The sequence below is a fragment of the Ananas comosus genome, linkage group 1 (genome assembly GCF_001540865.1).
Source record: "Ananas comosus cultivar F153 linkage group 1, ASM154086v1, whole genome shotgun sequence".
Taxonomy (NCBI): Eukaryota; Viridiplantae; Streptophyta; class Magnoliopsida; order Poales; family Bromeliaceae; genus Ananas; species Ananas comosus.
Window position 1 is genome coordinate 1,218,928 of NC_033621.1, and position 25,122 is coordinate 1,244,049.

General features: G+C 37.9%; 3 protein-coding genes across 3 annotated transcripts; all 3 read left to right on the forward strand.

The window, feature by feature from the left end:
* LOC109717127 (probable trehalose-phosphate phosphatase 4) lies at positions 1-3,975 on the forward strand. Its single transcript, XM_020242803.1, has 11 exons — positions 1-393; positions 567-707; positions 849-920; positions 1,670-1,771; positions 1,908-1,961; positions 2,616-2,717; positions 2,828-2,905; positions 3,040-3,109; positions 3,241-3,311; positions 3,439-3,531; positions 3,626-3,975. The coding sequence occupies exons 1-11, from the start codon at positions 79-81 to the stop codon at positions 3,692-3,694; spliced, it is 1,167 nt and encodes a 388-aa protein (XP_020098392.1). The 5' UTR covers positions 1-78; the 3' UTR covers positions 3,695-3,975.
* Positions 8,990-11,661, forward strand: LOC109715032 (serine carboxypeptidase 24-like). The gene is made up of 8 exons (XM_020239821.1): positions 8,990-9,359; positions 9,541-9,648; positions 9,783-10,057; positions 10,171-10,419; positions 10,494-10,612; positions 10,831-10,929; positions 11,013-11,121; positions 11,443-11,661. Exons 1-8 carry the CDS (start codon positions 8,990-8,992, stop codon positions 11,596-11,598), a joined length of 1,485 nt encoding a protein of 494 aa, XP_020095410.1. The 3' UTR covers positions 11,599-11,661.
* On the forward strand, positions 12,688-22,300 carry LOC109708906 (intron-binding protein aquarius). Its single transcript, XM_020230839.1, has 14 exons — positions 12,688-13,339; positions 13,445-13,537; positions 13,983-14,045; positions 14,203-14,289; positions 14,384-14,533; positions 14,626-14,783; positions 15,779-16,013; positions 16,114-16,224; positions 16,779-17,837; positions 18,151-18,414; positions 18,756-18,941; positions 19,099-20,250; positions 20,582-20,932; positions 21,333-22,300. Exons 1-14 carry the CDS (start codon positions 12,911-12,913, stop codon positions 21,504-21,506), a joined length of 4,512 nt encoding a protein of 1,503 aa, XP_020086428.1. The 5' UTR covers positions 12,688-12,910; the 3' UTR covers positions 21,507-22,300.

Consider the following 25,122-nt stretch of genomic DNA (forward strand, 5'->3'; position numbering starts at 1 on the left):
AGTACTCTGTTTCGAAATTACTTAATTCAATATCTTTTCTTAGCGACACTTAAATATTTGATAAAAAAAGTGTCGAAAATGACGAATCATAATGTGTTCACTCCTAAGGACATGCCTCTCGCCGCCGCTGCCGCAGTTGCTGCGAATGCGACTCTGCACTACTCGTACCCCCCGCCGCGTAGCATCGGCGGGGCCGCCGACTACGCCGGCTTCAAGAAGCTGTTGACACAGCTCGAGCACCGCAGCAACAGCGGTGGCAGCAGCGGCGGGTGGATTGGGTCGTGGTTGGATTCCATGCGAGCGTCGTCGCCGACGCACGTCGCCTCCGCCGCCGCAGTTCTCACGTCGCCCTCTCTCATGGCTCCTTGTACAGCAGAGTATGAGGAGTGGATGGTATGTGTAATTTCTAACGTTGCACAAATTTTTTTTTAGCAAATAAAGTTAGATGACAAAATAAAAATTCTGTTAGTATCAACAGTTTTATCGGTTACATGTCAAAATCTACATGTTTTCTGAAAAAAAAAAGGAAAAGAAAAATTATTGTAATTTGCGAAAACTTTGCGCAGAAGCAGTGCCCATCAGCATCGAACAAGTTCGAGGAGATCACCGCGAAATCGAAGGGTAAAAAGATCGTGATGTTCCTCGACTACGACGGCACCTTATCGCCGATAGTCGACGATCCGGATCGCGCGTACATGTCCGAAGCGGTGAGAGGAAGCGCGTTTTCCTGAAGCACTTTTGTAGCTTCCTCTGTTTTTTTCCTAATACTCTGTTTTTTTAAAAGTAATTTTAGAAATATTACGAGAGTAAAATCGGAATTTTGATTCGCGGGTTCTTATTGGTTTTAGATGAGAGAGGCTGTGAGAGATGTGGCGAAGTGTTTTCCCACAGCTATTGTGAGTGGGAGGTGCAGAGACAAGGTGCATTTCCATTTTTACCCTTTTTACAGTGACATGAGTCTTTTTTTTAATTAAAAAAAATATATCTATATTTATACTATATATATAAAAGCACGTATATTTAAATTTGGGTCTGTCGACAGACCCATTTTTCGGCGAAAAAATTAGCGCCTATTTTTTTCTTTCCGTACGAAAAATTTTAAACGTAAGAATAAAAATAGAAATAGAAACCGCAATGAATATGTAAGTTCTAGATTAGAGATGTGAAAATCCTAAAAAATAAATTTTCTTATTTAATTTTAAAAGTAAGTTTTCTATAACAGATTATGGGTGTGAAAATTCTATAAAAAATATTTTCCTATTTTATTTTAAAATATCTTTTTTAGATATTATCTATTTAATTTCAAAATATATTTTCTTTTTAAGATAAAGGATTTTATTTTTCTATTTAATTTCAAAAATTTATTTCCTAACAGATTTTATTTTTCTATTTAATTTCAAAAGTAATTTTTGCATTAGAGATTATTGTTAATTATTTATCATTTAAAGCATATTTTTCTTAATAGCGTGATTTATTATTTTAAATTTTTTAGATACATATTTGGCAATCATATAAAATATGGCCTAAAATTAAAAAATAATTTAAAAAAATTATAACTTCTTCTAATAATTATTACGTGCATTTGCACATACATTTTACTAGTATATATATATTTCTATTGGTTATTTGGCTAATTATTTAATTTAATTCAACTTTAATTTTTGTTCAGGTGTTTAATTTTGTGCGGTTAGCAGAGTTGTACTACGCAGGTAGCCATGGGATGGACATCAGAGGGCCCACAAAAAGCCCCAAAAATATAAGAGAGGAGAAGGTGGGATACATACTCCCCAAATGATTGTGATTTGTTAATAAAAAAAAAAATAAACTTTTGACTTTTTTGGATTTTTTTTATTTTTTTTTATTAGTTACATCTTAAATTTTTTATTATTTTAAATGGTTAATTTCAGGCAAAAGCAATTCTCTGCCAACCTGCAAGTGAATTCCTTCCCATGATAGAAGAGGTGGAGAGTTTTTCTCCTTCGAAACTTCCTACGAAATTTCATGTTTGCTTATTTTATTTTATTTTATTTTATTGTTTACTTTTGACTTTGTGCATGTAATGATTTGTATGTATTAAAAATTATATATGGTGATCTCTTTATCTTCAAAAAAGCTTATTAAAAAAGTGATGTTTAATTATGTTACGTCCAAATATTTCCATCCTATAGCTAATGTAGCCTCAATTAATCTCTTTTTTAAAAAAATTTACTTTGTGCATGTAATGATTTGTATGTATTTATATTTACTCATGGTGATCTCTTTATCTTCAAAAAAGCTTATTAAAAAAGTGATGTTTAATTATGTTACGTCCAAATATTTCCATCCTATAGCTAATGTAGCCTCAATTAATCTCTTTTTTAAAAAAATTTACTTTACTTTTATGAAGCTTAGCTAGTTTTTTGTGAATCTAACAAAATCAATGTATTGGCAACAAAAAAAAGAAAAATCATCTACCATGAGTAAATATAAGTTTTCTTTTATGTTTTGAGCTCAATCCAACAAAGTACACCATGCATAGAATATAGTTTTTACATTTTAGTTGCACCACTACATGCATGTCTACGTGTATATATGTATCTAACGTGTGATATTTCATGGATTGTGTTCTTATCAAGGTTCACAAAGTATTGGTGGATAAAACCGGATCGATTCAGGGCGCCAGGGTCGAGAACAACAAGTTTTGTTTATCAGTTCACTTCCGCTGCGTAGATCAAAAGGTAGATATATACATCACCAAACTACTAGTGAACCTAAACATGTTCTTTTGCAATAAGTGGAAACATTTTTTGTAAGAGCTACTTATGATTTCTTTGTAACTTTATACTAGAAATGGGACGCGCTAGCCGAGCAGGTTAAATCGGTTTTAAAGGACTACCCGAAGCTTCGGCTTACGACAGGGCGAAAGGTGCGAGAATACTTTTTAATTTATTGGCTAAAACCTATACTATCTATATATATAGTGTGTACTAGTAGTTCCAAGTTTATATTTAGTATCATGAAAATGACTCTATTGGTGTAATGTTTTTTTCCGAGTTTTAGGTATTGGAGATTCGCCCAACTATTAAGTGGGACAAAGGGAAGGCACTCGAGTTCTTGTTGGAGTCTCTAGGTGAGCCTAAACACACATTGCACCACATCATTTTCACATCATTTTTAGTATATTAAAACATGATGTTTAGCTAATCCTATCATTAGCTATATATATCGACCAATAACCGCCTAATTTCTCTTTGTTTATAGGATACGCCAACTTTAGTGATGTATTTCCGGTATACATCGGAGACGATCGCACCGACGAGGATGCTTTCAAAGTATGTATATATATATATATATACATCTTTCTTGGAACCTTTTTATTTCTTATATATGTTGATGTATACTTATGGCCAATAGATATCTATTGTTAGGAACTTATTGGTCGCTCGATGTTTATTTTAGGTTTTGCGTGATCGAGGACAAGGTATAGGTATTCTTGTTTCCAAAGTTCCGAAGGACACTAGTGCCTCTTATTCTCTTCAAGATCCCGCGGAGGTAAACTATATTTGTAGCCATTATGTGATGTACTTTTGCTATAAAAGTTCACTAGCTATGATTCTAATTTTCTTGCATTGGATGACTTTTATAGGTGATGAACTTTTTGCGCAACCTAGTGGAGTGGAAGCTTCGCTCGCTCGACGATCGTGTGAAGGTGTAAATAAGTCGTAACCAGCTCACCACCCCCGTGAAATTTCTCATAATGGGAGTGTTAGATGAGTAGTACTGTGTATTTTGCGTACGAACGAGGAAAGTTACTAAGATGGAGTTGTGTGTTCAATTATTTCTATCCTTTGTTCTATCTTTTTCCTTTCGATTTCCTTTTTCTTGTATAATTGATGGACTAAGCTTGGAAGGGTTTCTTGTTACGTACCTTTCTCAGTAGGTCATGTAAGTAATTTATGTAAGGCGAAGGAAAAAACTAACAATTTTTCTCCCTTATTTCTATCGTAGATCATATATAGAGTTTGTATATTTCAATACATGATCGATGTTAACAGTTTGCCTCTATATACTCTCACAAAGGGACTAATTTGGGAAATGGTCACTGTATTTTTTTGATGAATATTATGCATGTAATTAAGCGATCGGTTGCGCGATCATTTGAATGTTTATCTTGCGTGTTTGACATGTTCATGAGATCTCATGCATGCATGTATAATAAGTTCACTTTTGACTTCTAATCATGCATGCGTAGGATGTTAGATTTTTCATATGAGAAAATCTACATCCTAACTTTTCCTTTAAAGCTACACAACAGTTGCTCACTCAGTATCTGATAATTTACAGCAAAAACACAATAACATTAACAAGTTTCTCTTTTAAATTGAGCCCATTTTCTACATCAAATTCTTTGTTCTACATGGAGAGATTGGTTGTTCTCAGGGAAAAAAAAAGACCTCATTATTTCTCTTTGTGATAGATTTTGGAGTTATTTTTAAGATCTATGGTTTCGACATTTCGAAACTAGCTCGAAATAAATCTAAAGCCTAGCTACACTGCTTCCATTTCTTCTGACATTAGTTAAATGATCGAGGGATCATGTGCATCTACATGGCTAAGTCATTATCAACAGAAAGAGATAGTGTCGGATCATTGGCGCTAATCATTAATCCCAAAAGCTTGAGCTATTAGAAATACGCAACTAATTCACTTAAAGCGTACAGATACAGCGCCCATAGGTATCAATTGTGACTTGGCCCATCCGGCCTCACGCCACTTCGAACATGACTCGGCCCAACCCAGCCTCACGCCATATCGAACATGACTCGACCCACATGGCCTCCCGCCACAGGGTAGGATGCTGACCCATTTAAGCCAACAATCCCCCCTGCAGCACCTGCACACATTTGCAGCATGCGAAAATCGAATCCGTAACCTCTGGCTCTGATCCTACTTGTCAGATCACTGGCGCTAACTATTAATCCCAAAAGCTCGAGCTATTAGAAATACGCAACCAATTCACTTAAAACGTACAGATACAGCGCCCACAGGTAGCAATTGTGACTTAGCCCACCCGGCCTCACGCCACTTCGAAAATGACTCGGCCCAATCCAGCCCACGCCATTTCTAACATGACTCGGCCCACATGATCTCTCGCTATAGGGCAGGATGTTGATCCATTTAAGCCAACAGATATATAGGACTAAAAGATCCAAATGAAATGCCGGTTTTTGCAACTTCTTTTCAACAAATCAAGCTCGGGTTTGTCAACAAGCAACTTGTGAGCATTAGTAACATGTTTGATTTAAAATTTTTATCAATCAAAATAATGCACTGAGATGAAAATAATCTATGGCCTAATTCTTTAAGCTAGGTACGTAGTCGTAATTTGGCGCCGGCCTATGCTATGTTCTCCTCCAAATCACTCCGTTGGATCAAAAGCTAGCTTAAATCAACCAATAAGTATATATTTTTTTTTTCATGGTAATCGAAAAAAAAAAGGTATCAATATCACTATCCTATATTAATATACGAGTACCTATCCCCACATAACATTTCATACTTCGAAGAATAACTACATTCATCAAGCATGATGATCTTTAGTATATATTAAATATGTGGTATATATACTTAGGGGCTTAATTTTAGTTACCTCGTTACAAAGATCTCACATGATGGTGCTCCATTGCTATTTTCCTCACACAATGGTATAAGCTTCTAAAACTTACCACCTGCTCAATATTATTTATTCATTGTCCCCCCTCTTGGAAACAAAGTACTCTTAACTCTTTCTAGGATAAAAAATTGACCACATACATATGTGCCTTAAAAAGTATAAATGCTTTTGTCCTTGAGATCCTAACATATCAACATGCATGGGCAATGAGCAAAGATCCATTCAAATTAATAGAGTATGACTGTATGAGTAGCTAGCATAATTGGTCACAACTAGATATCTAATATTCTTAAGGAAAAGAGAACAGTTCCCTTTGCTCCCAAAACCATACAAAAGCTTAGTCCCCATAATTGTTTTTGTTACGACAAACGCACAAACGGAAATAAAATGGCGAATACGAAACACTCAAATCACAAGTAAAAAATAAAGATAACACACAAAGTTATGTGAAAAATCCTTTGCAGGAAAAACTACGGGCGAGGGAGGAGAGAACTTCACTATCGAAACAAAAGGGAATACAATGTTCTTCATATTACAACCGACCACGATCTCACACGCCCCTAGGGCAAAAAGCGAAAAGAAAACTCATAACGGGCCCTCCGCTACTCACCACAGACATTCATTTTTCCTCCATAATTTTCTTTTCCAATTTGGTCGCACCGCGAAGCTGTCGGCGAGTCAAAAATCCGAACTTGAGTCGATAATCAATTTTGAGTCACATCTAACAGTTTTGATTAATCAACCCCACATCATGTACTCAAAACATGCCCATTCTCTTTTGTTTTTACCTTTTTTTTTTCTTTTCTTTTTTTTGTGTTGTTTGTTTTGCTTTTTGATATCTTTTGTGTTAGGCCATGAAAGGAAACACACCATACCTACCAGATGTAAAGCAAAGCCAAAGCTGTGGGAGGAGTTGGAAATCCACTTGATTTTTGTTAAGTGGGGACTCTTTCTTCCTTTTGTCTTTGAGCCTCCATGCCACCTCCTTCATGCGTGGAAAGGGTTTTAAACTAATGCCTTAGAGAGTCCAAATCATTGAAGTAAGTGTGCTTTTATTCAACACAAACCAACTCATCTCCATTAAACAAAACTAATTAAACATCATTTTAAGATCCATTAGTGGCTCATTATATATATACAATGATTGATGTGGGTTTGATGAATGGTTTAGTGGGATTATTAATAGTAGTTTGGACATGCTACCTATGAAGTCTACAAAAGCTCACATGGGGAGTTTTGAAACTAGGTTCACACATATATTAGAGGAGTTAATTAAGAGGGTGTGAGGGGTTGATGAGTAACAATGAGAACCACAAATTTTTGAGGATTCATGGGTTTTTATAATTAGAACTTAGAAAAAGGTGCATATTTGGTGAGCATGCATGTTGTGGTCCTAAGGGCTATGTGTTGCATGGGAATGGTGTGGCCGGTTTATAGTGTGGTGCTTAAAGTGTTAACAAGGTCCACACTCCACACAAGAAATTTTATTTTTTTCCCCTCCCTCTCTCTGTCCTGTTTTGGTACATGCATTAATTGAGATGCATGCATGTGCAACGAGAGACCACCAACTTTAATAGTGTTTAGTTGGAGAATAGAGTGGCCACATTAATAGATTATTTCCACTAATATTTACTCGAAATTAATAAAAAAATTTACAGGATCGATGTGTTTGATTGAGACACACCTTTTTCAACCTTTGTATAGCACTCGATACGAATCTTAAAGCAGCACTAAGTGCTATCGAAGATAGGAAAATTAATGTCGAATATTTCTATTTGGACGATCCCTTCATCTAGAGATAGCAAGTTCTCGAGAGGCTTATAACTACAGTGAAACATTTGGGCGGTTTCTATACCATATTAAGTATTTAAATCTACTTGTCAAATAAGTTTTTGATCTAGTTTGAGGTAAGATGAAACTGTAAAATGTGGAGGGACCAAATGCAGGTCCAGGGACGAAATTGTAATATTTGGAAACTACGGGGACTATCCGCACATTTTTACCAGTAAGGCTAACCTAAACATGGACCGGCCCAAAGTGTTCTGTGCTGGTCATTGGCGAAGCCCAATGGCTCAATACATCAATGGCCCAATACCTTTTGTAGGACCTTAATGTTTTGGGCCGTCACGAGGAAAAATTAATCGAACCGGCCCATTTATTACGGCCCAAATATATTCTACCAGCTCAACTAATCTACTTTTTGTGAAAGAAAAGATGCAAATTTGAGAATTTTTAATTTAATTTTATGGTATAATAAGACATAGTCTATGGATATTTCATACCCCATAAATCCAAACCCGCAAAGTAGCACAGCGCGAATTTGAGTCTGAAACCTCGAGATAACAGAGTGCGGTTTTTGCCTATGCTAACGTGGATTGGATGAAACCAAATAAAAATTGTTAGGAGAGGATTAAGAACTGGCCAAATGCTAATGTCCAATGACTTCTCTATGCAAACTTTGTTTGGAAGGGAAAAGCACAAAAGTGTAGTGGATATCACAAAGATTGATGCTTATTATGTTAACTTTGCCTCTTTTTTTGGTTTTTCCATTCATAACATTACGCGGAAACTCCAAGAAAATAACAGGATAATGAACAATAATAAATAATAAACAAGTGATAAGAGGCCTTACTTTGGTTTCTCCTGTGCTTTTAATTTGGTCTCTAATGAGCCATAGACCAATTTTATTTTATACGTGATGCTGTTGTGTTTTTTTTTTTTTTAATCTTCTGTGACATGAATTTCGAAATGCAAGATATGATGTAGAGGGAGAGAGAGAGAGAGGACATAGTTCACACACTCAAAAAATTTACTAAAAATACCAATATAATTATCTGAGGAAAATTTTCATAGGATGATTCCTCATGGTATTTGATTATAACTTAATAATCAGAAAAGTTTATGACATAATTGGCTCCTCATGAATTTGTTTCCTCAAGAGGCTATGGTGTTTTTTGTGATCACATAGTTATGAGAAACTAAAAGCTATTTGTGTGCATGTATGCATATTTATTTGATATGGAGATCATTGGATATACCAAGGCTTAAACTAAACAAAGCAAGAAAAAAAACAAGGCCTCATTAATTAAGCTTAGAAAACAATTGAGACACCTTGTAGCAGGGGCTAACTCTTTGTCTTTTATATCAAAAATAAAGAAATGAGCTCTCTCTACAATCCAACTGCATAAGAACAATAAGCCAATCATTTTGTGGCTCCCATAATACCTTATTTAATTCTCTCTCTCTCTCTCTCTACCCCTGTAAGATGACATGAATATAAATCTTAGCATCATGTGCCCAAGTTGAACATCTTTGATTTCGAAGATTTTACTCGAAATGAAACTAGAAATAGTAACACTTTTGTACTTCTTGTACCTTGCCACACCATGTCTCGCCTTTGCGAACGAGGCCAAGCGCCTCGTCGAGTTCTCCAGAACAAGAAGGTCGATGAATCATCCTCGAGATGATGCATCGGAGAATATTTACAATTACACAAACTTGTCGGCATATGTCGGTTCACAAGATGGCCTCAGAGAGACAGATAAGATTACCGCATTGCCCGGGCAACCTAATAAGGAAGCGGAATTTGATCAGTATGCCGGATATGTGACGGTGGATGCGAAAGCCGGGAGGGCACTTTTCTACTACTTTGTGGAGGCTCTTCATGATCCTTCAAATAAACCTTTAGTTTTATGGCTTAATGGAGGTACAAAATTACTTTTGTCGGTACTTCGTCTTTAGCCGTCCTTGATCGATTTGTTTTGTAACCTTAGAGTTATAGGTTCTCGTTTTCTCGACTGTAAAACATCGTATCTAACAACACGAACTTTTAGAGAAATCGGTTGTTCGGTGAATTTGTGTTGTCTAAATTTGACTCAAAATTTCAGGGCCCGGGTGCTCGTCTTTGGGAGGTGGAGCAATGCTAGAACTTGGACCCTTCTTTGTTAACCCCAATGGCAAAACACTCTACAAGAATAATTATGCATGGAATAATGGTTAAGTGCCTTCTCAACTTAAAAGAGAAAAAGTTTTCATTCAAACTCCTTAATTCGAAGTTTCAGTAGTTTCTGCTTCTTGAAATAGAGAAGTTGACGCTGACTATTACTTCTTCGTCACGAATGGCGTGCAGTGGCAAACATGCTATTCCTTGAGAGCCCGGCCGGTGTTGGCTACTCATACTCCAACACCACTTCGGATTACGACAACACGGGAGACCAGAGGACCGCCGGGGATGCCTACACCTTTCTCATCAATTGGCTTGAGAGGTTCCCCGAGTACAAGAGCCGCGATTTCTTCATTACCGGAGAGAGCTACGGCGGGCACTACGTACCGGAGCTCGCGAATGTTATTGTCACCAACAACGGATTTGCTAACACGACTGCCATCAAGCTTAAAGGAGTTGCTGTAAGTGTTCTGGTTTTGAGACATACAGAAGCCAAATCATATCACCTCTCTCAACTTTCGCCCACGTTAGCAATATAAAGATAAGAACATAAGCTCGATATCCAAATTTGCAGATCGGAAATGCGTTGTTGGATTGGGACACAAACGATAAGGGGACCGTCGACTACTTCTGGACCCATGCCTTGATTTCTAAGAGCACCCACGAAGCGATTCAGAGATACTGCAGTTTCAACGGGACGTATTCGAACGACTGCGAAAATGCCCTATCTTTAACTGTATATGAAAGAGGAGACATTGATGACTACAACATCTACGCACCTCAGTGCGTCGATGGTTCCAATTCTTCGCAATTAAAGGACTCGGTATACAGCAATATACATATAGAACTTAACAAAGTTACATAGATATATAACTTATCAAGTGTCTATAGTGGCAGGTGTCGCTAGGCGATCCTTGTTCCCCGAACTATGTCGAAAATTATTTGAATCTTCCTGACGTGCAAAGGGCTCTTCACGCAAACACTACACGCTTGAACTACCCATGGATAGATTGCAGGTATAACAATGATCTCCATAATATGAACTCTCAAATTCAAATGTACAAAGTTCGAATATTGCAGGATAAGCTTATTCTTTTCCACGACTTTTTTAATGTCTATTGAGGTTTATTTTGACGTTTAGTAGCTTCGCTTTTGTGTGATAATAGCCTTGATGCTATTCAATTCTCGATCATCTCAAGTACATGCTAATCAGGACTTGAATTTTATGGAACAGTGATATTGTGAATGGTGGAAATTGGAAAGATGCGCCAGCATCTATGCTACCATCAATTAAGCGACTCATCGCAAACGGCGTAAGAACATGGTTATACAGGCAAGGACACAAAACATTGCAGAATTTTTGAAATGCTAACCTTTATAAGTCGCAGGATGAATCTGAAAACTACTCTTTTGCAGTGGCGACATTGATTCGGTCTGTCCGGTTACTTCGACACAGTACTCACTAGACATTCTTGGACTTCCCATAGAGGCATCTTGGCGGCCATGGTACAGCGACATTGAAGAGGTACAACGCTCTTCGCTGCACTCTATCAATAAACATTCATGCTCTACCTAGTAAGACTACATCAGGTTCCAAAATAGGCACCAGAATTCGAAAACTTTTGTTGTATGATTTAAGCAGTATATTCTGTAACATTACAGAATACTCCTTTCTTAAATTATCTAAATTTTTTACCAAACCTGATAGATTTATTATCCGAAACCAGAAACAAAGAAAAGTCGAGATTCTAAACTTGAAAAAAAAATTTTAAGTTCAACTGCGCACTTCAAAATGCGCAGTATTTTAGTTAAGATATGTAAGTTCCTTTTCTCCTTTTAATTGCAGGTCGGCGGCTACGTTGTCGGATACAAAGGCCTAGTGTTTGCGACAGTCAGAGGAGCCGGTCACATGGTTCCACGCTACCAACCAAAGAGAGCACTAACCTTGTTCTCGTCATTCCTTCAAGGGAAACTTCCCCCGGAAGACGTATCGATAAATTGAACATCGGTTCTCCTTGTTCGCTTCCCAACCAAGATCACAATGTGGGTCATTGTGTCATTTATTTTTCTTTTGGGGTGATAATGTATGGTGAACTAAGAAAATGCTAAAGAATAAAAGTTTGAAAATGTTAGTTTTGACAATTATGTATCGGAACAAAAGTCCGAAAATTTGCGTCAGATGTAAGAGTTCTTATTCAACATGAGTAGTAAAACTCATATGTTTAGCTCTATAATTTCAGTGTAAGATGTTGTAATTAGGCCAAATGTTCCTATTTGACCCAGGAACATTTAGCAACAGCACATGCTATGATTCAATATCAGTTCCGCGCCATCTTTTATCGAGTAAAGTTGACTCTCCATGAATCAAAAAAAAAATTTGAGTCAGAATATGGAAATGTAAAAGAGTGCCTTGATCCATTGATGTTGACCAAGAATACAACATTGTGCTCGAGATGAGATACTCGCAATGTTCTGTTTCGTGATTAAAATTTAGAAAACAAGTGTCTGTTTATCCAAATCAAACAGTGACTCCTAATGATAGATTCGCATTGTAATCAGTGAATTAGTAATTAGATAATTTGCGGCAGTATATGCCCACAGTAAGATACTATATTTGAACCATTATGAAACTTTGATGCATAAAAGAGAAATAAGGAAATACGATTGCTTTAATAAATTTTATCCACACCCTACAAAGAGTAGAGTCGGTGGTGAAACAGCTACTGTTGCCGAATTCTTCAGAAGGTCTCTGACCGCAAAGCCCGGTAACGAAGGGGCTTACGCCGCCGACTTTGTGCAAAATCGGTGGCAACCGTCGCATAGATATAATACGGCGACGAGACTCCAAAACGTCGCCGACTTCTAGCTTTGGATTCTAATATGGGATCCGTGTCCGAATGGGGTTCGAAACCTATCCATTTGGATTTACTAATTCCTCAATAAGTCGAAAATTATCCATGGATCTGATGCTAAATTTTTTGATTTTTTTTGTTTTTGTTTTTTTTTTTCCCAGTGACATGACTTTTTTCGGGTTAGGATTTTATCGGGTTTCGGGTTCAACCTTCTTTTTGCTCGTATCGATTTCATCTCCCTCTTTCTCCTATCGCCTCTACGGCCACTCCCCGTCGACACCGCCACTTCATTGTTTCTAGGGTTTATGCTTCTCTCTCTTCCTCCCACCGACATGAACCCCCTGTAATCCCCATTAACATAAACCCTAGCCCTAACTCCCCCTCCTCCTCCTCCTCCTCCTCCTCCTCGCTCTCCTTCCGTATCAGCAACCCCTCCTCCTTGGTACTCCACCACCTCCAACCATGCCGAAGGTCTACGGCACCGGAATCTACGACTTTCGCCGCCACCGCGTCGCCGAGTACCCCGTCGAGCTCGTCGGCGGCGCCAGGGAGGAGCCGCCGCCGGCGGAGAAGCAGCCGGATCAGCGCCCCGGCGGCGCCGTCTCCGGCTCCATCACCCTCGTCGAGATACAGCGCGACCGCCTCACGAAGATCGCCGCCGCCAACTGGGGCAAGTCCTCCGGGGGCCGGAACTTCGACCCCGAGCTCGTGAGGGAGATCTACGAGACCGAGCTTAGGGTTTCGGGCACCGGGCGTAAGACGGTCCCTCTCCATAGGGTCATGATCCTAGAAGTGAGCCAGTACTTGGAGAACTATCTCTGGCCTAATTTCGATCCCGAGACCGCCACCTTCGAGCACGTCATGTCGATGATTCTCATGGTTAATGAGAAGGTATATGTTTGGGATGACGATGGTGTTGATTTGCATGTGTGTAGGAGTAATTTGAAAATTTTGCTGTTTTATTGATTTGTTCACTGTTTCGTTTTGATTGTGAAGTTTCGGGAGAATGTAGCTGCGTGGATTTGCTTCTACGACCGGAAGGAGGCATTCAAAGGGTTCTTATTGCGGGTCCTTCGGCTCAGAGAAGAGGTTCGGTGTGTTGACTCCTTTGCTATATGTTGATTCGGATGTTTGAATAGAGAAATCAAAATTACATGGGAGCATTTTGCTCTTTTACTGTCTCTTGTACATATTGTCCTGTATGTTTGGTGGGTTTACTCCTTTGCTTTATGTTGATTCGGATGTTTGAATAGAGAAATCAAAATTATATGGGAGCATTTTGCTCTTTTACTATCTCTTGTGCATATTTCTCCTGTATGTATATGCTGTGGCTGTGTGATATGACTATATGTAGTTGAGCTTTTGGTTTTGAAAATATTCTGCTTCTTGGTCATTTATGTCCTTGAACTTTTGTTTTATCCACTGTAGGTTCTATTTTCCTTTTCTTTAGAAAATTGCAAATCTGTCACTTTTTTATTTATTTATTTTTTTTACCGCTTAACACTTGATTGCATTTTTGTCATGTTTTTTGTAGGAAAGAACTTTAAGCATGGCAGAGAAGACGAATTACCTACTTTTCTTGATAAATGCCTTCCAGGTATGTCAACAATACTGATCGAATCACTAAATAATGGTAAAACTGATGTTCGTTTGGTAAAAGTGTTACTTCATATTTTTTATTTTGTCAAACTGTCGAGCTTTCACTCTTTGCTTTGCTGTTTTCAATTGATACACAAGTTTTTTTTTTGTTGCAGAGTCTGGAGGATGAGATTGTTAGTGAAACTGTTCTCCAGTTAGTAAGCCTCCGGTTGTGGCACAGTCTCTCGTTTGGTCGATTTCAGGTGACATTTGCATCATTTGCTCTGTAGCTAGTCTTAGTCAATTTGCTCTAGCTATTTCTAGATGGCTTATCTATTTGTTTCAAAATTTCAACAGATGGAGTTATGCCAAAATCCACATTTAATTAAGAAATGGAAAAAGATGACCAAGAAAGAAGCAAAAGCCAAGAAAGGCGGTCAAGTAGTTGACCCTTCAAAGGTCCTTGAAGTAAAGTTCCTAAGGGATCTAATTGACGAGTTTTTAGAGGTATCCACTCCATAGGCTTTTTCTGACGAGTACATTTAAATTTTATGTTGATGTCCTTTTGCTGAATTCTTTTTCCTGGCATGCGATGTCAGATTCTTGATTCCAGTGTCATCCTATTGAAGCTTGATGATAATGAAGGAAACCAACCCGGTGATTCATCTTCTGAGCAAGTTGACGATTCTTGTGTTCTATATTGCGAGAGATTTACTGAATTCTTGATTGATTTGTTGAGCCAACTGCCAACTAGGAGGTAGCTACATAACTTTTGTTGTTTATAACTATGTTTAATTGTATTAATTATTTCAGAATTGAAGTAAAATTCTTAATTGTTTATGTTGATTAGAAAATATATTTGATCTTTTGATTGGAAACTTGAATAGTTTTATGCTGCATTTCAGTGGGCCTACCCTCTCATGCCTGTTGGTTTGCATTTGAGCTCTTGGAAATATCCATGATTGATTTATTTTCTTTTTTACGTGGCCATCACACAGAGAAAGCTTTAGCATGCGATTTCTGTAGGGATATAGCTATTCTTATGAACATGTAGCACCTTAGATCTATGGTTGAATTGCTATAGTTATGTAATTTTCCAGATGAGGATCAATTAGTTTGCTGTTAACGAAATATGCAAGGTGTTGTTTTTTTTTCCTTTTTCCTTTTCTTTTGTCAATAATGGCATTAGCAGAGCCTTAGCTTCTGGAAAATAAGGGCTATCCTATGAAATTTGTTCTCTGTCATCTCTGCAGCAATCAGTGTTCTTTGAGAAGATTTCCTTCCTTTCCTTCTCATGGTGCCTTCTACTTGAACTAAATAACCTCTTTTTTCTACTGTACTAAGTTTCATGTTGCTTTATGCAGTAGGTTGTTTATCTATTGCTTGATTTTGCATAATAATGTTGCTTGCATAGGCATGTTGTTTTCCAATTTGCTTTATTAAGTGTTCAGCGACACCTTTGCATGGGAACTTGATTTTGCATAATAATGTTCCTTGCATAGGCATATTGTCTTCCAATTTTCTTTATTAAGTGTTCAGCGACGCCTTTGCATGGGAACATGTTAACATTGTTGTCAGTATTGGTATGCTCAAGTATATTTTTTTATGTGCTATTCAGTATGGAGTCAGTATTTTGTGCTTTTCCTGTATTATTCTTTATCTTTTTAAGCCCTTGTTACGTTTTCATTGTCTTCTAACAAGTGGATCTCCTGGTATTTGTGACCATTAAAATATGTTATCCATGATTTGCAGATTCTTAAAGCCTGTAATTGCTGACGCTGCTGTTGTTGCTAAATGTCACTTAAGTGCACTTTACACGCATGAAAAGGGACGCCTTTTTGCTCAGCTGGTGGACCTTCTACAATTTTATGAAGGTTTTGAGATTGATGATCATTTTGGAACACAACTTAATGATGATGATATTTTGCTTGCTCATTACTCTCGTCTTCAAGCTTTTCAACTATTGGCATTTAAACAAGTACCTAAGGTGTGTCCAGCTGGTCTTTGTCACGCTTGCTCTCAATATCCGAATTTCAATACCTCCATATTTTTAATAGAATACTTATTTTATTTTTCTATTACTATAGTTGCGAGATTTTGCTTTGTGCAATATTGGTTCAATCCACAAGCGTGCTGATTTATCCAAGAAGTTATCAGTTTTATCAGACGATGAACTGCGGGAGTTGGTGTGCAATAAGGTGGGTAACACCAAATATGTTAATGGCTTAATTCTGTTGATTGATTGTTCACCCTTTTTCTTCTTTTCTCTTGCAAAGTTTTCTCTTTTCTCTTGCAAAGTTTTCAGTGACTCGAATTTGATTTATCATAGTGATACCAAGTTGTATTGGTGTTTACTTGTCATCTTTTCCAGTGTTTTATTTGTTTTAGCCAAATCAATATAATTCATAGTTTATTGTATATGAATCACGAAAATTGTTATGAAATCTGTGACTTGAAGTTAAGTAGAAAAGCAACACATTCTGTGTTCTGTTTTTTACTATGAGATGGAAGTTCTACTATTTTAAGAGTCAGAAATTTTATCCAAAGAGAAGACCTTTGCAGTAATGTACACACATATATATTTTCACCATGTTCTTGTGGTATACTGGTTTGTATTGCATCAGTCAACTGCATTAATTGAAAGCAATATTTACTTATTCTTTTGGAGTCTATCAGAGCTTATCTACATGTTTGGAACCATTTTTATCAAACTTTTCCTTTTCTTGCTGCTAACCTTTTTCATCATTAACAGCTTAAACTAGTTTCAGATGACGATCCAGGCAGTACAAGGCGTGATTTCCTCATTGAGGTGGTAGTCTCCTTCTTTGAGAAGCGCCAGTCCCAAAAAGAAGCCATAAATGCGCTCCCTCTTTACCCAAACGAACAGATAATGTGGGATGAGAGCGTCGTCCCAAGTATCAACTACTCCGGCGAGGGCTGCCTCGCGCTCCCTAAACTCAACCTCCAGTTCCTAACCCTCCATGATTATTTACTTCGAAACTTCAATCTCTTCCGCCTTGAATCCACATACGAAATCCGTGAGGATATCCAAGAAGCCGTTCCTCACCTCCTTGCATACATCAATAATGAGGGAGAAACTGCTTTTCGTGGTTGGTCAAGAATGGCTGTGCCAATCAAGCAGTTCAAGATCGCCGAAGTGAAGCAGCCGAACGTTGGAGAAGTCAAGCCGTCATCGGTAACAGCTGAAGTCACTTTCAGCATAACGAGTTACAGAGCGCAGGTAAGATCAGAATGGGATGCTCTGAAAGAACACGATGTCTTGTTTTTATTGTCGATTCGCCCATCTTTTGAGCCATTAAGCCCAGAAGAAGCCGCTAAATCAACTGTGCCTGAAAGACTCGGACTTCAGTATGTACGCGGATGCGAAGTAATTGAGATCCGCGATGAAGAAGGAGTACTTATGAATGATTTTACTGGAAGAATTAAAAGAGATGAATGGAAGCCCCCTAAAGGTGACATCCGTACTGTTACTGTTGCCCTAGATACAGCACAGTACCACATTGATGATACTGAGAAAGCTGAAAAAGGAGGTGAAGATGTATATAGAACATTCAACATTTTAATGAGGAGGAAACCCAAGGAGAATAATTTTAAAGCTATTTTAGAATCTATACGTGACCTTATGAATGAAACATGCATAGTTCCTGAGTGGTTGCACAACATATTTTTGGGTTACGGAAATCCATCTGCTGCACAGTGGACTAACATGCCGGACCTTTTGGACATGATAGACTTCAAGGACACTTTTCTTGATGCTGATCATCTAAGAGAAAGCTTTCCGAATTATGAGGTGAAACTTTATATTGCATCAAATTTTACTTCTTGTTTTGTTGAGCTCCTGAAAAGAACTTCCTTATTGAGAAGCGGAAGTTTGATAATTTCAATAAAACATCTGAAGCTTCTGATTGAAGGCCCAAACTAAGCTTTTTGGGCCCTAACTTCCAAATGCTTTGATTTGAAATTTCTGCTTCTTGCTTTAGCTGGGAGCCATTAGGGCTTCTTTGAACATCACCACTCAAACATCGCTCTAGTCTGGCTAATCAGGCCCTTAATTGTTTTTCTACGTTTAATATGAGTTTCTAACAGTTTTCTTTTATATGTAGGTTTCCTTTGTCAATCCAGATGGTACCGAGAGCCTGCACCCTAAACCTCCTTTCCGGATTAGGCTTCCCAAATCAATGAAAGGAAATTCTCTTGCTCTTCCAGGCAGTATTAAGTCAAGTGACATAAATATTATGGATGAGAAAAAGGCTGATCAAAGCTCCCAAGAGGAAAAGCTGATAGTTGAGGCATATCTTCCTGCTGATCCAGGCCCGTATCCTCAAGATAAACCGAAGCAAAACACAGTCAGATTTACTCCTACTCAGGTACTTGGCAAAATTTCTTTTCATTGTCCGCTAGTTGAAACACATGAATGCATATTCTAAATTTTCTGTAATGCTAAAAATCTGTGGACATGTGGAAAAGCTGGTAGTTGTTCAAGCATAAAGGCATCTTTATGCTTGCTAGGCGTAACTGAAGTTTCCGCAAAGATGAAAGATTGATTTGCACTTCATGCACCATTACTATAAAATGTTTTTTTTTTTTTTTTTGGGGGTGTTATTCTACCTATGCAGCTAGGCCTAAAATGGATGATGGTTATCAATCTGGGAAGAAATTTCCCTAACAACTTGTGATTTTATGCTGATCATGTCCTTCTGTTTTCCAGATTGGAGCTATTATTTCGGGAATTCAGCCTGGGTTAACTATGGTTGTTGGACCACCTGGTACAGGGAAGACTGATACAGCAGTGCAGATTTTGAATGTTCTCTATCATAATTGCCCTTCCCAGAGAACACTAATCATCACGCATTCGAACCAGGCTTTAAATGATCTTTTTGAGAAAATAATGCAGGTAACATCATTTTATAGTAATATGCTAATGTTATTTCTTTTCTATTACTATATTCTTTTACTTCATGAGTAGTTTTTTCCTCCTCTACTTGATCTTTATATTTCCCTTTTATCGCCAATTCAGTGTCACTCATTTTAATCCTGTATTCTCTTTTCAGAGAGACGTACCTGCCAGATACCTCCTCCGCCTCGGTCAAGGAGAACAGGAGCTTGCAACTGATCTTGATTTCAGCCGACAGGGCCGCGTGAATGCCATGCTTGTCCGACGATTAGAACTCCTTAGTGAAGTTGAAAGACTTGCCAGATCACTTCACTTACCCGAAGATGTAGGCTACACTTGTGAAACTGCTGGATACTTTTGGCTGCTTCATGTCTACTCCCGTTGGGAACAATTTCTTGTTGCCTGTGCCCAAAATCAAGATAAACCAACTTTCGTTAAAGACCGATTCCCATTTTCGGAATTTTTCGCAAACACTCCCCAACCAGTTTTCACTGGTGAATCATTCAAGAAAGACATGCATGCGGCACAAGGGTGTTTCCGACACCTGTCTACTATGTTTCAAGAGCTTGAAGAGTGCAGGGCTTTTGAGTTGCTTAAATCAACAGCTGATCGGGCCAATTATTTAATGACTAAACAAGCCAAGATTGTTGCGATGACCTGCACTCATGCTGCTCTAAAAAGGAGGGACTTTCTTCAGTTGGGCTTTAAGTATGACAATTTGCTTATGGAGGAAAGCGCACAAATATTAGAAATCGAGACTTTTATACCCATGTTGTTACAGAGGCAGGAGGATGGTTACGCTCGGCTAAAACGATGTATATTAATTGGGGATCATCATCAGTTGCCCCCTGTTGTGAAAAACATGGCTTTTCAGAAGTATAGTCATATGGATCAAAGCTTGTTCACTAGGTTCGTTCGTCTCGGTGTGCCTTATATTGAACTGAATGCACAGGGTCGAGCTCGACCAAGTATAGCCAAGCTTTATAACTGGCGATACAGGGAGTTGGGGGATCTTCCTTATGTTCTTCAAGAGCCTATTTTCCACAAGGCTAATGCTGGGTTCTCTTATGAGTATCAGCTGATAGATGTTCCTGATTATCTTGGAAAGGGTGAGACTGCTCCTTCTCCCTGGTTCTATCAGAATGTAGGAGAGGCCGAATACGTTGTGAGTGTTTACATGTACATGCGCTCAATTGGGTATCCCGCCAGCAGGATCTCTATTTTGACAACATACAATGGCCAAAAGCTGCTTATCCGTGATGTTGTGAATAGGCGGTGCAAAGCATATGGGATCGAACCACCTAGCAAGGTATGCTTAAACATGATGTGCCTGATTGGCTTGGCTTCTATAGTGACTTCTTTACTCCAGAAGGCAAAAGCTTTAGGAGCCAGGTGCTTGGCAAGCAAAGGTATAGGAGTTTTTCCTTTGTTGTGAAGCTACAAAGGAAGAAGCCCCAATCTGAAGCTTTTGCTTTTTGAAAGTTATCAGTGCTTCTTTAAGAAGCTTTAGGACAGGCAGCTTTTCTGCAGAAGCTATTACTTTTTTGTATCCTTAAACACATGCCTCTATGCCCAATAATATTCACTTTTTTTGCTCTTTTATTTAAACCGATTTAATTGCACAATCTATTTCCGAACAGGTGGCAACAGTCGATAAGTTCCAAGGCCAACAAAATGATTTCATCCTTCTGTCTCTTGTCCGAACCCGATTTGTGGGCCATCTCCGTGATGTCAGGAGACTTGTCGTTGCAATGTCTCGTGCACGTTTGGGCCTTTACATATTCTGCCGGCGTTCACTGTACGAGCAATGCTATGAGCTGCAGCCGACGTTTCAGCTTCTGCTTCAGAGACCGGATCAACTGTGTCTGAATCTAGACGAAACCACTCCATTCACAGAACGCCTGGTTGGAGACACAGGGAATGTTCATGTGATAACTGGGGTCCAGGATATGGAGCAGTTAGTTAATTTCAGGATGCATCAGCTTTACCAGGTATGTTATCTTTCCAACTTATGAAAAACAAGGATGCATTTATCTCCCAGGAGGCATTCACATATATGCCCCTATGAAATTATCTTCCATATGGAGTCTGATTTTTCATGCATTCCCTTCAGAAACTAAGGTTTGTACACATTACCATTATCGTTACAAAATAATTCCTCTAAGAAAGTAGAACCAACTTTACTACAAATTGTTTGAGTCCCTAACTTAAGATAAAGCTTTTTTTTTTTTAAAGAAGCTGCCTTTAATGGGGTATACATGAAAATTCCAAGTGTAGATGAACTGATTTTGCTGGGTTATAGATGTGCAAGCCCTTGATTTGTATGACTTTTGTGTCACTTGGCAGCAACCCGACATGTGGCTAATTCATATGACATCTTCTTTGCTACAGATGCAAGTCATGAACCAACACGCCTCTTTCGAGAGATCTTCAAATGCAAATGGATCTCAAATTTTGCCCTCTACTGACCGTGTAGAGGATACCGATATGCCTCTTGCAAATGGTGAATCTGATAACGGGCCACCCGAAATTAGTCGAAATGATGCAGAGATGATGGAACAATAATGATGAAGACAATGGTTCCGCAAATTCTTTGATATAACATGAAAGGAGGCTGTGAACTCTTCTCGAGTGCCCTGTGTACAAGGAGTCCACTACCTAAGGACGTAAATAGCCAATTACTAAGGACATAAAGAGCCAATTACTAATGCATTGAAAAATATCACACTATGGGTACTTTAGTAGAGGTGATTGTCCCTCCAAATGTGTAAGGGGATGTTACAATTCTGGCATATAGTGATTGAAGAAGAGCATCGGCCTCTTGTATTATTTTAGCACCTGGAGGTTTACAACGGGAACGATTAAGAGTAAAATATGCAGTCTTTCTGACGAGCTTGCATTGTAAGTTCACCTCCATAGAAGCTGCTTCAGTTTATGGCTTCTCATTCAGCTTCCCACTTGTTTTATCACTATCACTGGAGCGAAATTGGTGAAGGGTGCATTTTACAGCCAAAAGGTGGAAACCTTTATTGTTTTCATGGTGAAATTTAACGTCGGATTAGCAAATGTGACTTGGTGGTTTTTTGTAGTACTTGTAATATATGTATCCTGCTTATGGAGAGGAATATTTAGAGCAAATAGCTTCTTTTGCATATAATAAAACATCTACTCTGAAATGAAGCCATTATGTGCTGGATGTTGTTCGACTGTAGGATGTGTGCCGTCTTTTCTCTGAAGAAGCTTTATTGCTGTTTCTCAGTCTCGATGTGAAATGCTAAGAGCCTGTGCTTCTGATTCTACTGTAGTAACAATACGATACGAGTATTTTTAATATAATGCTTTTGTAATAAGTTGTTTAACCGTTGCTTAATCATGTAATGCTGCACCATCCTGCAGAGTCATATAGGTTGAATTTGTTTGCTTCTTGAAAGGGTAAATGGAAAGAAGCAAGCATGAGTTTGAAATGATCAAGCAGGAGTGGATGTAAGATCAAGATATGATCATACAAGGTGTGTATTGTCCTTTCAAATAAACTGGTTGAGAGAATAGTGACCAAAATTTGCACTCTCAGGTGCAGCTCTATGTTCCATGTTTCCTGCATTTATTTTACCATCAATATGGACTTTTTAGAATACCGCTGATGTGCTCGCAATTTCGATGCTGATATTTCATACATAAATGAAACTTCAACAATAAGGACTCGCCCATTGGCAAGATTAGGAGTGCCTGTAAAATGTCCAAACCAGTTACACTCCAAGTCCTCAGACATCTACAAAACATACTTGGTTTCATTTTGTCGCGGTCGCGTACAAAATAGGTTGGTACGTAGTAAGGTGTAGACTCATTGATTGCATAGCTGCTGCGTTTTATGGCAACTCCTTTTATTATTCTTCTATTTATTCCCTCAACTTTTCCCATTTATTCCACCCCTATATCTCAGTCCAAATGTGCAGCATAAGTTTGGGACTCTACGCGAACTTTATAGTCTTCTTGTCCTACATGTAGTCGAGAGGTTGCGTCAACTCCTCTGTTTTTTTTAACCCCCCTATTATGTGACTTAGCTTGATGCAAGAATATTCCAGGTCCGGAGCCAAAACAGAGCACTGGTGAGTCACAGACTCAAAGTTTGCTTTGGCCAATGCCCATGTTCGGCCTGGGCTCCCGTGCCGTCAGCCGCCGCGGTTTACTATATACTCTGTATCGCCTGCCGCCGCGGTCGCCAATAGCTTGGAAATAGTTTTTCCGCGGATGGCAGTGTTCTACGTGCGCTTTAAAATTAATGAGAACATAATCTAGCGTAATATCTGAGTTACCGGTGCTTATCGCGTTTTGCACGGCATTCACCGGCCGGTCATTTGTTAGTACGTTCTTCAACTCTAATATCGATTTGTGGCCACAATCACTTTCCCTTGCATCCCACGCCCACTGATGGTCAGCGGACTTAAATCCTCACACCATACTGGGTCTGCTTGAACGCATGAATATTTTTTTTTTTTACACATTTTTTTACATTTATTTATTCATGGAGATAAATTATAGTAATTGGTCGAATGGGAACACGAAAAGATGCGAATGATTACACAGTCTTAGTTATTTTTCTCATAATAACCATAAATTATGTAGCAGGTGGAATTGTCGTGAAAAATTGCGATAACGAATCAAACTCCTAAATTGCAATCACAAAACAAAGGAAGTCCCTATACCTCACAAGCTGAAATGTGGCTAAATATATTCCTCCACATAGAAGAGCATAGAAAAGTAGCATTCTCTTCTCCTTATTATGTTGCTTTTTCTTTGCATAACTTAATTATTAAGGGCCCATGCAATCTCCTTTTCAATTAACAGGATTTTTGGTGGTCAGCAAGAGACTAAAATGGCTGCTAAGGAATAATTTGGGACTCCCCTCATCTTCTTCCAACTCTTTTTTATACGAAAAAAAAAAGACTTTCGACTTTTATATTATTCACCGTTCAATATAAACTATTAAAATACTGAAACGAACGATTATTTCTTCTGATACCACAGCAATAGTACCGAATAGTAAGCTATTTGAACTTTTTTCTATTTTAATTAAGTTCACATCTTATGCATACCAAAAAGCTCAAGCGACAGCGTCGAATCTAAAACATTGAAAATACTATTCTCTGACAACTTAAATTTTTATATACGGACGATTGGTAAAGAGAAAATAAGGCTCAAAAGATTCTAGAAATTATGGGTAGCACATCCAAGCTGATCTCTTTGGATCTGATAATTACATTTAAGTTGGGAATTTGACCAAAAAAAATGTCGTACAATAATAGCAAGCCACCAACGTGTGAAATGTGAAATGTATAATTTCCATAAAGGACTAGTCACTTATTCAAAGTCACATTGCGCTTTGACAAGGACTTAATTGGTCCCCTGTTTGTCCCCAAGTTAACAACCAATTTTGTTCATAAGAGTAAACTTGTATCGAAGTATTCACTTCAGATGAAATTGTGTAATAAGTAGTTATTAATATAATAACATAAAAACATGCTAAATTGGTTAGATCAATCAAAGGCAACTTGGCTACTTTAGATTAAAAAAAAAAGAAAAAAAGAAAAAAATGTATAGAACTTACCTGAATTATAGTCCATTTTTTCGATTTTAATGCCCACTCTTTTAGTTTGTTTTATTTAAAGTCATTTAACAGCTCTTTCAATACAAAATTTAAGTTAGTTTTTAATAAATTTACATATATATATATATGAATTGCATAAAGTATGTTAAAATTTGAAGTTATAAAGAGTCATTAACCGGCTAAGATTAAATAAATTAAAATATTGGGTTAGCAAAATTAAAATTTTTATAGCTTAAGTAGTCAGCCCAAATGAGTGATATTATGCGGTAATATTGATTGATTACTCTTTTACCTGAAAAAGTTTTAGAAGTTGATTTTTGGAACATTTATAAAAGTTTTTTTAGATCTCAAAAGCAAAAGCTTGGGTCAAATCAATTGCTTATAACTCTTGTTCTTGTTTGGTCCAACTTTTCTTTTTTCTTTTTTTTTTCTTTCTTTATAGTAGAGCATTGGACAAATTGAATATTTTTGAGCTTTTAATATAGAAAAATAATTCTGAAACTTATAAAGCAACAGAAGCTCTAGCTCAAAATTTCTAATTTAGCTATTTAAATTCTTCCATTAATAGAAGTAGCT

Bases quoted from the DNA above. Each gene is read 5' to 3' on its own strand.
- LOC109715032 (XM_020239821.1), top strand. From the start codon at position 8,990: ATGAAACTAGAAATAGTAACACTTTTGTACTTCTTGTACCTTGCCACA. The intron at 10,613-10,830 runs GTATAACAATGA...TTTATGGAACAG, and splicing joins TACCCATGGATAGATTGCAG to TGATATTGTGAATGGTGGAA. The intron at 11,122-11,442 runs GTACAACGCTCT...TTTTAATTGCAG, and splicing joins GGTACAGCGACATTGAAGAG to GTCGGCGGCTACGTTGTCGG.
- LOC109717127 (XM_020242803.1), top strand. From the start codon at position 79: ATGACGAATCATAATGTGTTCACTCCTAAGGACATGCCTCTCGCCGCC. The intron at 2,718-2,827 runs GTAGATATATAC...ACTTTATACTAG, and splicing joins TCCGCTGCGTAGATCAAAAG to AAATGGGACGCGCTAGCCGA. The intron at 3,110-3,240 runs GTGAGCCTAAAC...CTTTGTTTATAG, and splicing joins GTTCTTGTTGGAGTCTCTAG to GATACGCCAACTTTAGTGAT.
- LOC109708906 (XM_020230839.1), top strand. From the start codon at position 12,911: ATGCCGAAGGTCTACGGCACCGGAATCTACGACTTTCGCCGCCACCGC. The intron at 14,784-15,778 runs GTAGCTACATAA...CATGATTTGCAG, and splicing joins AGCCAACTGCCAACTAGGAG to ATTCTTAAAGCCTGTAATTG. The intron at 16,014-16,113 runs GTGTGTCCAGCT...CTATTACTATAG, and splicing joins CATTTAAACAAGTACCTAAG to TTGCGAGATTTTGCTTTGTG.